At 40.5% G+C, this 16,549-nt stretch overlaps 1 protein-coding gene across 1 annotated transcript in view; it reads right to left on the bottom strand.

Moving 5' to 3' along the window:
- The window catches only part of LOC308090308 (scavenger receptor cysteine-rich domain-containing protein DMBT1-like), a 38,725-nt gene that overhangs the window by 8,659 nt on the left and 13,517 nt on the right, over positions 1 to 16,549 (bottom strand). Inside the window, exons 5-8 of the mRNA XM_080435431.1 lie at positions 10,204 to 10,518; positions 6,673 to 6,987; positions 4,513 to 4,539; positions 1,735 to 1,884 (exon numbers count right to left, since the gene is read on the bottom strand). Coding sequence (XP_080291557.1) covers positions 1,735 to 1,884; positions 4,513 to 4,539; positions 6,673 to 6,987; positions 10,204 to 10,518 — 807 coding nt within the window. The remainder of the gene's footprint in view (positions 1 to 1,734; positions 1,885 to 4,512; positions 4,540 to 6,672; positions 6,988 to 10,203; positions 10,519 to 16,549) is intronic.

Below are 16,549 nucleotides of genomic sequence, written 5' to 3'. Positions count from 1 at the left end.
GCGATCATGGATAATATTCCATGATTTTTCAAAGGTCAGTAAAATCGCTCGTTTTCGCTGGCAGTAGCGTCACACTATTACTCTGGCAGTTAAAGAGTTAAAGGCAAACTTGAAATGGGCCATTCTACATATGAACATATTTATTTTGGTACTTTAAGTATATTGTCATGCCAATACTTTTGTACTTTTACTCAAGTACATTTTGAATACTGGACTTTTACTTGTAACAAAGTATTTCTATGTTGCAGTATTGATCGTTGACCACAAGAACACGTTGACCACAAGATCAGATCTACAAGCCTTCCTCTGAAATCCCAAACTACTTTGGGACCGCTGTACAGTAAACACAGGATTCCTATTAAATTGTTGCATAATATTATCTAGCTTATATTCACACTTCTTGAAAACTACGAAAACTTGACACAAATGGGCTCAAATAGTCTGCTGAACTCTGCAAATTGGAGGTCTCCCTGACCTCGAATCGTGACCAAAATAACCATATTTGAACCTTGAAGATGCAAATCCATCAGCTAGAATTTGTGTTATTTACAAAGTGATTCCATTCAGGACTTCATGCGAAAAATCCAAAATGCGCACAAAGGCTGGTTGATGGAAACCCAGTTTGGTAGCTATGGATTGTAAAATAAACAAATAAATAATTAATCAGCAGCAGTGTACTTTTGAATGATTCTATGATATGCATATTATGCACTATGATGCACAATATTTCTGACCGCGTCCCTGATCTTGCGCAACGTCACAGAGATGATCGATCTTGTTTTGTGGCCAGTCTCCCGACAAAGAAACGGCAATTTATTCCACTATAATCACATAGTCTGACATGGTACGTCATGAATACAAAGTTGTGTAGTGTGTACCGGCCTTAAGTTTAAGTACTATTGGGTTCACACACTTGTTATTAAGGGCAGTAATAGTGAAATCTAAGCATTCTTAAAATAAAATAAAAATGCATATAACAATTGAAACTATTGAATTTATCTGACCGAAAATAAAGGACACTCTTAATTTGAAGGCCGACCATGTTTACTCTCGTTTGACTTGACACAGTGCCATTGGCACTGGCTTCACAAACTTACTTAGCTAAAGTCAAGGCAAATCACTGATAGTTCCATAATCAAACGTCAATCCGATGAATGGACATAAACAGTCAAGCTTTTCATATGGAAGGCTTTAGGCATTAAGGACATTTCAGATGACGCCTAGTAATTCATATTCAATGAAAGGCGAGTGCAGGTCTAGCTCTATGAAGCAGGTCAGAAGGAGGAATTATGAGCAATCTGACAGCTCATCACACACAACCACCCGTCCCGATCCAGAGTTGAACTGGCCTTCAACAAGTTGACAACAACGCGACATGCAGTGTAGGATGGGGTGATTTATTTTCCTTAGGCACTGCTAAAACAAAGACATGTTGCTGCTTTGGAGTGAGCGAGCGGGGAGAATTTATATCGCCCATATCGTTGCCTTTTGCAATATTAATATCCTGCATGTTCATATCGAGATAACGGTACGATAACGATATATCATGTGTGTGTGTGTGTGTGTGTGTGTGTGTGTGTGTGTGTGTGTGTGTGTGTGTGTGTGTGTGTGTGTGTGTGTGTGTGTGTGTGTGTGTGTGTGTGTGTGTGCATATATCTCTCCATCCATCCATCCATCCATCCATCCATCCATCCATCCATCCATCCATCCATCCATCCATCCATCCCTACATACCTCTGACATAGTTGCAGGTTTGATTCCTCCCCCTCTTGGTATTTTTCTTCACAGACCATCCTGGTACAGGCTTCCCTTCTACCTCACACCTCAGTGAAATGGACTCACCTTGAATGAGCTGAGAACTTTCAGGGCTGACTATCGGAGACACTGGAATGAGAAGAGATGATGAGAGAGAGAGAGAGAGAGAGAGAGAGAGAGAGAGAGAGAGAGAGAGAGAGAGAGAGAGAGAGAAGGTGGCGACAACTTGTTATCACAAGAATTCAATGTGTTTCCACATACAAAAGATACATGACTGCAGTCATGTATGGTTTTGATTGACGCCTAACACTAACATCACCCACTAATTATTATGCATCTATGTGACTTTACAACAGAGCCACTACTATAGGGACATTGTGTTAATTCGTTTTTTTATGGTGTGGCAACAACTTAATAATGTGTAGGAACTAGATCTGTAAGTTGATTCCACGACTTAATGAAGGTGTGTGCTCAAGATCCGTTTGTGAGAACGAGAACAGACTGAATAGACTATATGGTTAGTCTATATTACAACTTTAATCTATAACATTAAATGTTTCAAAAGGGTTGTTCATTTCCCTACTTTTATCGTGTCTGCCTCTGACCATAGTTACACAACAACAAGTGGACGAACATCGGTATGTTTCACAAATTTGCTTAGTGCTGCTACTTGCTGCCCAAAATTATCTGATCAAAAAATGGTTGCTGTGTGCACGTTGTATGCTTGTAGATCAGATTATGTTTGTGCAGCATGAGTGAAAGGGAAAGTGAAAGTAAGAGGGAGGAAGAGAATGCACTACATTTGTTTGATTGTTTCACTTCTAAGCTATGGGAAAAACTGCTGTAAAAACCTTTATTGTATCCGCCAGGCCGAAGGCATGGCGAGAGAGTATGTTTTACCCCCTGTCCGTCCTTCCGTGTGTCCGTGTGTGTGTGTGTCCGTGTGTCCGTCTGTCACCAGCTAATCTCCGGCACCGTTGGCCCGGTCGCTCCCAAACTGTGCACACACACTCCCTGGATGCCAATTCAGAACTTCTGCCCCAAATCTTTCACATGGGCCTGTTATAACGCCACCAGGAGGCTGATTTGTGCAAAACCCATTTTTTTTATATTACTCCTACAAATTGTATCCAAACATCATGCAAATCAGTACACAGTATCACTATAGTCATGTGATCAACACGGATCTGTCCAATTTCCCATATTCCATCCTCATTGCCTAAGGTTGGCTTCCAAAGTTTGCAGGATTGGTCCGTTTTGAACAAAAAGCCTCAAAGTATACACACAGCTTGCGATGTCCGTGAAATTTCACACGCACATTCCCACTAGGCCGAGGAAGAAATGCCACCCTTCTCACATTGGCCTGTTATAGCGCCACCAGCAGGTCTAATTTAGCAAAACTCATTTTTGGAACAAAATGCCTCAAATCATGAATGCAGTGTCAATGCAAGAATAAATGGCACGGTTGGCACCCTTTTCACATTGGCCTATTATAGCGCCACCAGGAGGCCAGAATAACGTACCTGACCTGGCGGAGACCTGTGCTCTGAGGAGCACTTTTTCTAGTTTTACTTTATTTCATTGGATTAATGAAGGAATAAGCCTTTGAAATGCGAGTGGAACATGAGTCTTTCAGATTGGATGGATTGGGTGAGTAACCTCGCATCACCAGGCTTTCCACCACGGAGGAAAGCCTGGCTGTCTATCAGACATGTGCACCTGACCCGCTGCCACCCCACACTTCCTTTTTACCCTTAAGCGTTTAATAGAGGGATAATAAAATCATGATTGATACACATGAATGAACATAGACAGTTCACAGATTAGATAACTTTGAATTGTAACAATCGCTTGAGAATTGGCAGAGTATGGCTTAGTTAAACTGCTGAGTAGGGCTCTCGGCTGCCTATCATACGCATCCATGTACTCTCTGCGGCCGGCGCCAGCCAACACTTGCTTTTCACTTGATATCGTTTGATAGAGGGATAATAAAAACATGATTGATACACCGACACTTCACAGATTATAGAGAACTATGACTTATAACAATTGAGAATTGTCCGAGTCCGATCCTGACCACGTCTTAGTGCTATGCGGTGAATCTTAGGTCAAGATGTAAAATAGCAGATACCGCATAGCGCCCTTAATTAACATGAAAAAACTCCCCCAGGAGTTAAATATGCTGGCGAGTTTTAAGGTCACTAAAGGTCTCGGTTTAAATAAAGATGAGAACGAGACAGGACATATTAGGATAGCAACATGGATGCTGCTGGATGAAGGATGCTCATATGATTGAAATGATTGGTACAGTAGGTAAGAATAGATTTGATTCTGTGAGCCTGGATAGGAAAAGAAAGAGGCTATAAACTGGCTTAAATTAAGTGAAGAAGCTTGACTGCCTGCTTGCCGCTGCCTGCTCTCACGCTTACTAGATTAGACCTAGAACCAATGTTGTAAATGTACTTTGTGCTGAATAAATAGTGAACATGCAGACTGGTCTGTCATCTTTGCTCAAAGTGCCTTGCTCCTCGCGAGATTCCACCACAATTGGCTCAACTACTATGTACACAGATAATATGGATTATTCAAATAGACAATATTGCCAATTCACTTTCTATGAATCCATTACAATTATACATTCATTCAATAGTTGAGGTTGTTTGTGGTGGCCGTTTAAAAATCGCTGCATTAAGAATGATTAGAACACATCAGATGGCTTGTCTCACACCATAATGCAGTGCATTGAAGTTTTCTCACCTTTTGTTTGGATGAGGTGATTCAGCGCTGTGTGGAGACAGACAGACAGACAGACAGACAGACAGACAGACAGACAGACAGACAGACAGATCAAATTAACCTAAAGTTCAGCAGTTTAGCATTCCATTCTGTTCAGTTCAATAGTTCATTTAATTTCATAGTTCAGTTCATTTAATTTGAACGGGTATTTAAAATGTCAAAACATACACCAATTATTAGTTTACAAACATTGAGACTGCAAGTGCTGAGGCTTGGGTGTGTAACACCAAAATAAGTGGCTGATCAGAGATTTTTGTGTATTCTCACCAGGTACATATTGTTTTATTTCATTGTATTGTATTGTATTGTATTGGATTGGATTGTATTGTATTGTATTGTATTGTATTGTATTGTATTGTATTGTATTGTATTGTATTGTATTGTATTGTATTTTAATGTAGGTCAATTGATTGTATAGGCCAGTCTAAATGAGATTTGCCTAAGACGTGTTGAGGCTTGGGTGAGTTACACCAAAAGAAGTGACTGACCAGAGACCTTTGTGTATTCTCACTAGAATAAACTGTCAACAAAGAGAGAAGTGGTCTGGAACTTCATTAATCCACAACACAACGCAGATCAAGTGTTACACTGAGCACAGATGCGCTTGGGCTGAAAGCTCATGAACTACATGCTATTTGCATGGCAGCGCAGTTAGGGATGCATTTCATACTTGCAGGTACAGTAGGTTGGCGAAGACGCAACTACTTAACCCATTAAGACCTGAGGCCGATGCTACAAATGCCTTCTAAATCAGTAGTTCTTATTATCCACCTTTTCGTGCCAAGGACCCCCAAAATGATATGTATTTGGCCCCCATCTGAAAATGTTTTGTGCCAGGGATCCCCAGAAGAGAACATTTGTACATCTGCTACACATATTATGTGTAGCAGATGTACAAGCTCGCAGCTCGGTACAAATAGACGCAGTGTGAGCTTGTATATCTGCTATTTTTGAGAACCACTGTTCTATATCCTAAGAGTTTTCTGAAAAACGTATGTTGCTATATATATATCTAAAATCGAAAATGACACAGACGCTATCCCGGTTTTAATGGGTTGAACCAACGTGCGTAAAAACGCACAGATCTCATTCAATAATAGATAACCCCTAAATGATAAAGAGCTTTATGCTTATGTGCCAGCTGTTTATTGTCTCCGCCAGGCCGAAAGGCATGGCTTAGACTATGTTTTGCACCCTGTCCATCCGTCCGAGTGTGTGTGTGTGTGTGTGTGTGTGTGTGTTAGGGCATTCACAGAATAGTCGAATATTCGAATATTCGAATATCAAACCGACTATTCGACTATCAAACCACTATTCGACTATTCGAAAAAAGAAAAAAAAAGCATATATATATTTTTTTTTAATGATTTTTTTTTTTTAGTGGCTTTTCTAGAGCTGACACGTAGCTGTGAGCTCTGGTGTGACGTCAACTCGCATTCCTTGAGTCGAGTCATCAATGCAATTGAAAAAAAAATAATAATAATTTTTTAATTTTTTATAATCAAACCGAATAATCGACTATTCGAATACTTTTGGGTCGAATAATTCGAATACCATAAATCACTATTCGTTAATGCCCTAGTGTGTGTGTGTATGTATGTCTGTGTGTGTCTCTGTGTGTGTGTGTGTGTGTGTGTGTGTGTGTGTGTGTGTGTGTGTGTGTGTGTGTGTGTGTGTGTGTGTGTGTGTGTGTGTGTGTGTGTGGGTATGTATGTCTGTGTGTGTCTCTCTGTGTGTGTGTGTGTGTGTGTGTGTGTGTGTGTGTGTGTGTGTGTGTGTGTGTGTGTGTGTGTGTGTGTGTGTGTGTGTGTGTGTGTGTGTGTGTGTGTGTGTGTGTGTGTGTATGTCTGTGTGTGTCTCTGTTGTGTGTGTGTGTGTGTGTGTGTGTGTGTGTGTGTGTGTGTGTGTGTGTGTGTGTGTGTGTGTGTGTGTGTGTGTGTGTGTGTGTGTGTGTGTGGGGGGGGTTCTGTCTGTGAACAGCTCATCTCCGGCACCATTGGCTGGATTGCAGCCAAACTGTGCACACACACTCCCTGGATGCCAGAGCAGAACCTTTGCCCCAAATTCTTCACATGGGCCTGTTAAAGAAGATGTCAATTCAAATTGATACGCTGTATTTACCTTCACAAGCAACACCAGCATCTCCATTGTGATGACAGTTGTGTTTTCCAAACCCTGGATGGCTGCACTGTGAGAGACTGGATTCATTGCCTGAACATCTGACATCATCCAACAGGATGTTCCCATCACCTCGTCCGAAGAATGCATTCTGTGGAGCGTACAGAGCCTTTCCACAGTCTAACTGTCTACACACTACCTGGGCATCAGGCAGATCCCAGTAATGGCTACACACTGTCCCCCAACTGCCATTGTAGGAGACCTCTACTCTACCAGAACAGGAGGTTGGGCCGTCGACCAGCCTCACTGGATGATCAACTGAGTGAGAAAAACAAACAAACAAACATAATACCATGACATTTAGTGTTGTTATAGGAAGAAAGTTTAAAGCTGCATTGTGTAAAGTCTCATAAAGCCTGAAAATGATGCATTTATATGCCTCATGAAGGTTTCATTCAGATGCACATATTGTGTTTCCACTCCTTTCTAAAGAATGTTGTCAACATTTGTCTGGACTCGACGCTTTTCCTAAGGCGTAGGAGCCCCTCCCCAAACTGATCCTAGATCTGTTAAAACACCTTGCCATCTCCCTCAGTCTTTAAAATGTGACCACCCTCTTCCATACACATGATTCCTAGTTCCAACTATGGTGGATTATCCAGCGCAAGATTATTGTGTGTCAGTGTTGCATCAGTAGCCACTAAAACCAATATGGTAATGTACATAATTAAGAGATATTGCTTTATTTATTTATTGTATTTTCCTACCAAGCCAATCACCAGAGAGGAAACATTACTGTTGCACATTTCTGCAGTCCACTGATACATTGCATCTCAAAATGGCAAGGCAGGCGCACTGTACTGCTCAGCACTATATTGGCCCTCATTTATCAACTTTGCGCAAAAAAGGGGCGTAGGCTGATCTCACTACAATTGTCTACTCTGTACAGGATTAACAGACATAATCAAGGTATTAAAAACAAACAATCATATCAGGTAGGACGCTTAATCTGTCACCCACATTTTAGTTTGTTCGATTGGACTCATATTTTTTTTATATTTGTGTCAGGTGCACCGTGCCTGGTCTGGGCTGTGTATGCAAATAGGTGTGTGTGAGGCCACTGATATAATTGGAGGGGTACATTTCCACCGGAGAATTTGCTCACTCTCATTGGTTTCTCTTACTTTCTTGTCCAAACTCGCGGGGCGAGGCCTCTGAAACAAGGGTGTGTTATTTAAATGAGGATCAGTTCAGCAGTACTGTCAATTCTTACACTTTGATTGGCAGGATACGACAATTGATAAATCACATGTGAGCCCCGTCGTCACATGATTCCTGGGCTAAGAGCGTTTATACGCTCCCTTGAAAATTGAGGGCCATTGTGAGTACAGTATATCGTTTGCTTACATATCGGATGGTGCATTGGGCGGGATATTGTGATGACACTGTTACCTTGTTTTTTTGTTTTTTTTTATTCTCTCAATGGCCACTCCGAGGCTCCGTAGCAAAGCGTAAAATGCCTCATTTAAATAGCACAGACAAGCTATTTGCATGACAGCGCAGTTAGGGATGCATTTAAACCTTGCAGGTACAATACGTAGGCGAAGACGCTAAACCAACGTGTGTAAACATCTCTTTCAATAGTAGATATCCCAAAAATAAAAAAAGAGTTTATGTGCCAGCTGTTTATATGTTAATACATCTTAATTAAACCGTCTCTATCCATATTTATAAAACAAGATTAGCGTTGGTGGCCGGAATGAATGGTCCATTGCACTCTGCACTGGCTATCATTATATAAACTTATCTTGAGGCCTCGATTTAATTAAAATGTGTGAATGAACTGTATCTTGAGGCCTCAAATTAACTCAAATCTATGCATGAATTGCACAATTCATGCACACAATTTAGCCAAAACATGGGAACAAATTGGGTTTTGAGTGCTCAAAATAGTAAGATATGCAGTTGCAGTGCCGCACGTTGCGAAGTTCGCTTGAGCCTACTCAGCGCCGTTCGAGTTATGTACCGATAGGAACAGAATAGTAAATCGAGCATTTGCCCCAACTCAAGGTGCCAATCATGGCGCGTATTTTCCGGGTCTTGCCAGAAGTGGGTTGCATTTCACTATCACGCGGCGCAGCCTGTCACTGACGAGGTTGACGAGTTATGTGTTTTCAGTGGTTTTCCACTGTTCGCTACCCTATGAATGATGCTCTCACTGCCAGATGACGAGTCGACAGAGACGGAAATTACGTAATTTAAAAAATAAAAATAAAAGCTTGTTTACTTCCTGTTTATTTCCCGTGGGGAAATGGCTTTACCTCCGTTCCTGTTGTTTTTTGGCAAAAACAAGCCACATTCATCTGACCACAACTAGGCAACGGATTACCAGGACCAGATGTTTTTTTTTCAAGACTCCCAAGACCCCCGTGCGTGTAATGAGGCGATCGCCGCGAGGACATCGATCAAGGAAAATATTCCATGATTTTTCAAAGGTTGGTAAAATCGCTTGTTTTAGCTGGCAGTAGTGTCACACTATTACACTATTACTCTGGCAGAGTTCAAGACAAAACATTTATTTAAAATAATACTTAAAGGACGACTTCACCCATTTTCAACCTATCTTCATCATAACATTGGTCTTCACTAATGCTCATTATAATATGGTACCATTTTTGTCTATTCACTCTGTGTCTCACAGAAGGGCTGTGAACAGTTTATAAACCCACCAGCCAATGACATCATCGATGGGGAATCCAAGCTAATAGAAACTGCAGACTTCCTATCCCTGGAAAGTTAGCATGCTACTGTATAATGGAAGCATTGTTCTCGCATTAATACAAAATAAAAATAAAATGTAATGTACTCTTGTTTGAAAAACTAAACTAAACAAAAAGCCTAACGAAGATGTCACTGGTAGGCAGGTTTCTGAACTGTTCACAGCCCTCCACTGAGACAGAGTGAGTAGAATTTGTCTTACCATATTATACTTCCGTGAGGAAGAAGCGAGCCCAACAAATCCATAGTGAGGCCTTTAGGAGGGCCATTCAAGTGAGCCTGCAGTATCACCACGGCCCAAGAAACCATCACGCCAGAAGGAAATGTTTGGAACGGGGGGAGTCTGGTGCAACGCTCAAGTCCTGGACCTGGTGAGACGAAGGAGGAGCCCGGCCAGGAGGCCGCCCACTGAGCCTTGTCCCTCCACGTGCCAGAGCCTCTCCTCTCCCACCGGTCCCGGCAGAGTAGTTCCGGAGAAGCGGATTGAGTGGCCCTGTCTTTCCCTAAGAGGACTGACCGTGGGTAGCTACTGGGACGTTAGTCTGGGCGAGGGTGCATGTTGTTGCGAGACCCGAAACACCCGTCGATCTGCAGGCTACAACACTGATGATATGTCCCAGGCGCATCCATTTGATGTTTTTCTTTATATAATGAGCATTTTAGTGAGGACCAATTATATGAAGATGGGTTGAAAATGGGTGAAGTCGTCCTTTAAAGAAGATGTCAATTCAAATGTACAGTATATACTGCATTTACCTTCACAAGCAACACCAGCATCTTCACTGTGTCCACAGTTGTGTTTTCCAAACCCTGGATGGCTGCACTGTGAGAGACTGGATTCACTGCCTGAACAACTGACCTTATCCAACCATATCTTCCCATCACCCTGTCCGAAGAATGCCTTCCTCTCTGCTGACAGAGCCCATGCACAGCCTAACTGTCTACACACTACATGGGCATCAGGCAGATCCCACCCATCACCACACACTGTCCCCCAACTGCCATTGTAGGAGACCTCTACTCTGCCAGAACAGGAGTTTGAGCCGTTGACCAGCCTCACTGGATGATCAGCTGTGAGAAAATCAAACAAACAAACAAACAAACATAATAATATGACATTTAGTGTTGTTATAGGAAGAACAGTTTAAAGCTGCATTGTGTAAAATAAAGCCTGAACATCTTACAGTTATATGCCTCATGAAGGTTTCATTCAAATGCACAGATTGTGTTTCCACTCCTTTCTAAAGAATGTTTTCAACAGTCTGGACTCAACGCTTCTCCTAATGCGTAGGACCCCCTCCCCAAACTGATCCTAGATCTGTTGAAACACCTTGCCATCTCCCTCAGTCTTTAAAATGTGACCACCCTCTTCCATACACATGATTCCTAGTTCCAACTATGGTGGATTATCCAGCGCAAGATTATTGTGTGTCAGTGTTGCATCAGTAGCCACTAAAACCAATATGGTAATGCATATAATAAAGAGATATTGCTTCATTTATTTACTGTATTTTCCTACCAAGCCAATCACCAGAGATGAAACATTACTGTTGCACATTTCTGCAGTCCACTGATACATTGCATCTCAAAATGGCAAACTGTACTGCTCAGCACTATATTGGCCCTCATTTATCAACTTTGCGCAAAAAAAGGGGCGTAGGCTGATCTCACTGCAATTGTCAGCATTAATTCTACTTACATGTGAGCGTACCCAATGCTCAAATCTCATGTCAGGTCTCCAGGTTGGTTACACAAATCTTTTTCATCGTAGACATACACTGCAGCATTGACTGCCAATCTGACAGGCTTCTAAACATACACAGCAGCCACTTATTCATTTACACAAACGTCTACTCTGCACAGGCTTAACAGACATAATCAAGGTATTAAAACAAACAATCATATCTGGTAGGACGCTTAATCAGTCACCCACGTTTTTGTTTGTTCGATTGGACTTGGGCTGTTATGACTGAGGTCATATTTGTGTTACATTTGTGTCAGGTGTACCGTGCCTGGTCTGGGGTGTGTATGCAAATAGGTGTGTGTGTGAGGCCACTGATATAAGTGGTATAAGGGGGATATGAGGCGTACATTTCTATTATGTGCCAGCTGTTTATATGTTAATACATCTTAATTAAATAGTCTCTATCTATAATTATAAACAAGGATAGCATTGGTGGCCGTAATGAATGGTCCATTGTACTCTTTACTGGCTATCATTATATAAACTTATCTTGAGGCCACAATTTAATTAAAATATATGCATGAACTGTGCAATTGGTGCATACAATTTAACCAAAGCATGGGAACAAATTCGATTTTGAGTGCTCAAAATAGTAAAATATGCACACAATATAATAGAACATGAGCACAATATTCGTTTTTTTTAGGCTAGGTTTTCTTCTCTGTATGGCCACTCCGGGGCTCCGCAGGCCTGACCTGGTGGAGATAATTATCAATTTATTCTTCCTTGTACCAATGTGTCATTTTGTTTTAAAGACACTTTTCTTTAAATTAAAATATTTTTCAACCTATCTTCATATAATTGGTCTTCACTAATGCTCATGATAATATGGTACCATTTTTGTCTATTCACTCTGTGTCTCAGAGGAGGGCTGTGGACAGTTTATAAACCCACCTACCAGTGACATCATCGATGGGGAATCCAAGCTAATAGAAACTGCAGGCTTTCTATTCCTGGAAAGTTAGCATGCTACTGTATAATGGAAGCCATTGTTCTCGCATTTATACAAAATGAAACAAAAACATTTAATCTTGTTTGAAACACAAAAGAAACAAAAAAAACTGTCTAACGATGATGTCACTGGTAGGTGGGTTTCTGGTCCACAGCCCTCCTCTGAGACAGAGTGAATAGAATTTGTCTTAGCATATTATAATGAGCATTAGTGAGGACCAATCATATGAAAATGGGTTGAAAATGGGTGAAGTCGTCCTTTAAAGAAGATGTCAATTCAAATGTACAGTATGGTGTATTTACCTTCACAAGCAACACCAGCATCTTCACTGTGACCACAGTTGAGCTTTCCAAACCCTGGATGGCTGCACTGTGAGAGACTGGATTCACTGCCTGAACACCTGACCTTATCCATCCAGATCTTCCCATCACCCCGTCCGAAGAATGCCTTCCTCTCTGCTGACAGAGCCTTTCCACAGCCTAACTCTCTACACACTACCTTAGCATCAGTCACATCCCACCCATCACCACACACTGTCCCCCAACTGCCATTGTAGTAGATCTCTACTCTGCCAGAACAGGAGTTTGAGCCATTGACCAGCCTCACTGGATGATCAGCTGTGAGAAAAGCAAACAAACAAACAAACAAACAAACAAACAAACATAATAACATGACATTTAGTGTTGTTATAGGAAGAACAGTTTAAAGCTGCATTGTGTAAAATCTCATAAAGCCTGAAAACTATGCATTTATACAGACAGACATCCCACCCAGGGGTCGCGCTAGGATTTTAATCTGCCGGTCCTAATGTCCGGAATGATTCAAATTTATCGGACATCTGATAAAAAATACCGGTCATAATTATGTTTATGCAGTAATTGCAAGCAGATGCGTAAATACAGCCTATCTTAGGCCTACAGCATTATATTTTGGATTGAGCTATTTGAACATGAACCATGATGAACGAGTAATATACACATTTTATATAGCAGCAGGGTCATCTGGCACAATTACATTAATTACCGTTTGCGCATGCTGCGTCACTGCGTGCGTAATGGTTTCTCAATAATCAATTGCGGACTTTGAACGCATTTTCTAATCAGCTGACAGCTGACCTGTTAGGGCAATAAATTATAGACCACTACTCACTCACAGGAGGTTATACTGTATAGTTAGGCAGTGGATGCCATCGTGCATCTGGCTGGGACAGCCGTGGGAAAGTTGATGAGTTGTGAGAATCTTGTCGTCTCCTCATAGCTATTCAGAATCAGTTCAAAGTGGTAACGTTTTAACGTGTCCCCCTCATATAGAGTTAAAAATAGGTCCACCTTTATGATTAACGTTGTGTTTCACCTGGATGCCACAGTTGCAGTAGCCTATAGCTGTTGTGAAGAGTATTTACGCATCTGTGTTGGATGTTTCATCATGTTAAACTGTAGTAGAGCAACTTGCCAACTTTACTCATGTGTCCTTGTAGTAGCCTAGTATCTGTGACATATTCTAACTCGTAATGATACAACTTGTGCGTGACTGACTGTTAAATACACAACTTTATCTAATATAACCGGACCGCGGTCTCTGTCTGAGACCACAGAGTTAAAATATATTGCGACTGCGACACTACGCAGCAGCAACAACTACTCTCTTTTTCCGGTTTTACCTTCACAATAAAGTGTCTCCCATTTACTTCCCAATAGAGCACATTTTACACTGGTTATTATTAACAGAAAATAGGTGTAACTTAACAGCGTGTGACACACTCTTTCGTTCTATCCCTCTCTCTCTCTCAGAAACACACACACGCTGTTAAGAGAGAGCGAGAGAGAGAGAGAGAGAGAGAGCTTGCAAAGCAGAGGATTTGAAATGTGCCTGATTTGCGGTGAAAATTAATGTAATGTCCGGAGGTTTATTTTTTCCGGTCTTTGTCATAAAAAAATCGGTCAAAACCGGCAATTATCGGACTAACACGACCTCTGATCCCACCTCTCCCGGAAGTTCCGGGAGTCTTACGGGAATTAGTGTACATTCCCGGACACCCGGGCAGCATTGTTGAAGAACCACATTTTTGTAGAAGCTAAAACACTTATGTCCTCTTTGTAGCTTTGATTGAATACTTTATTAACAGCTTGCCCAACAAAAAGCGCTGCAGCTGCTGTTGCCAATGTATTATCTAAATCAATTTGTTTGATGAGAGAGATCAAAGCTAAAAACGTGTGGCAAATGCATTCAACCCTAGACTCGTGAAATTAGAAGATTTACAAGCTCACAAGGGGTGCGAGCTTGCCTTGTAGACCTGCTACTGGCTGTAATAGCTACACTAATGATGCCCACATTTTAAAGTGTCTGTATGTGTATAGATAGATAAAGATCTATTTAAGTGCTTGTAGATTAGCTAGTTTTTAAGATAACTGATTCAGAGATATTGATCAAATAAGAGATGGAGTGCTACTTGGGAGAGATACTGTAGATAAAGATAAATGTATGTGCTTATACTGTAGATTTATATTGGTCAAATAGAGATGCTTAGATTGTTTTATGCAACAACAACAAAAATCTGTACTTTAGCACGTTGAGGTTTGTATCAAATTATATGATACAAACAAAAAGCAATATAAATAAAACATATTATTATTATCATTATTATTATTATTAAGAGTCTGTGATTTATCTAAACAGAAACAGTTGCTCTTTGGAGATGGATACATTGTATGTCAAATTTAAGTTCCTCCTTTGTGAAACTTTCATGAAGGTAGAGGCTATATAGATGCTATTTGGGTTAATATGAATTTTATATGAATGAATGTGCTTTATGTATTGAACTTGGTTATGAAGATGATTCAAATTCAACACTGCAATTTTGCTGCAGTTAGACTTGCTCCAGTTGCATATTATGATTATAATCAGAATACATTGGTAAAATCAGGTAAAAATATGAATTAAATAACATTAAAAAAAGTATAATAAAAATAAATAAATAAAAAGTAGCAAATACCTGCACAAAAAAAAAGTAAATTTTACGTGCATACGTGCACCTCCCTGAAATGAGTGTTTCCAGTTACTTTCCCATGATATCATATAACTCCAAATATTGATGATATGCCTTCAATAGTTTAGAAATTAATCATTCGAAAATATTGACTTAGATTAACTTAGATTGCACAGTGAAAAACCTCTAACCTCCAATGTGTCATTTTAATTTAAAGACAGACAAATGTAATAGAATAATTAATAGAATTTTCAACCTATATTCATATAATTGGACTTCATAATGCTCGAATTATAATATGATCATCGATGGGGAATCCAAGCTAATAGAAACTACTACTGTATCCACCTGTTTCCTAGGCTTTTCACTGTGTTCCACTTCCTGTCTTTTGATCCAATGAAATCCAATGAAACCGGTCAGATGACTAATGATATCCAATGAAATCCGACAGGAAGTGGAAAACACACAGCCAAGAAACAGGTGAATAATGGAGGTAATTGTTCTCGCATTAATACAAAATAAAACAAAAACATTTAACCTTGTTTGAAAAACAAAACAAAAAAACTGCCAAACCGAATGTCACTGGTAGGTGGGTTTTTGAACTGTCCACAGCCCTCCTCTGAGTGCGTAGAATAATTTTTACCATATTATAAGGAGCATTAGTGAGGACAAATCATATGAAGATGGGTTGAAAATGGGTGAAGTCGTCCTTTAAAGAAGATTTCAAATGTATATGCTGCATTTACCTTCACAAGCAACACCAGCATCTTCACTGTGAACACAGTTGTGCTTTCCAAACCCTGGATGGCTGCACTGTGAGAGACTGGATTCACTGCCTGAACATCTGACCTTATCCAACAAGATCTTGCCATCACCTTGTCCGAAGAATGCTTTCTTCTTTACTGACAGAGCCCTTCCACAGCCTAACTGTCTACACACTACATGGGCATCAGGCAGATCCCACCCATCATCACACACTGTCCCCCAACTGCCATTGTAGTAGATCTCTACTCTGCCAGAACAGGAGTTTGAGCCGTTGACCAGCCTCACTGGATGATCAGCTGTGAAAAAAGCAAACAAACAAACACACAAACAAACAAACACACAAACAAACAAACAAACAAACAAACAAACAAACAAACAAACATAATAGCATTTAGTGTTGTTATAGGAAGAATAGTTTAAAGCTGCATTGTGTAAAATCTCATAAAGCCTGAAAATGAAGGTCATGAAGGTTTCATTCAGATGCACATATTGTGTTTCCACTCCTTTCTAAAGCATGTTGTTAACATTTGTCTCCTAAGAAGACATTAGGACCCCCTCCCTAAACTGATCCTACATCTGTTAAAACACCTTGCCATCTCCCTCAGTCTTTAAAATGTGATCACCCTCTTCCATACACATAATTCCTAGTTCCAAC

The sequence above is a fragment of the Gymnoscopelus braueri genome, assembly GCF_963280865.1.
Source record: "Gymnoscopelus braueri genome assembly, chromosome: 8".
In the NCBI taxonomy this organism is placed as follows: domain Eukaryota; kingdom Metazoa; phylum Chordata; class Actinopteri; order Myctophiformes; family Myctophidae; genus Gymnoscopelus; species Gymnoscopelus braueri.
The sequence above is the reverse complement of the archived record's forward strand: the minus strand, read 5'-3'. Positions and strand labels throughout refer to the sequence as shown.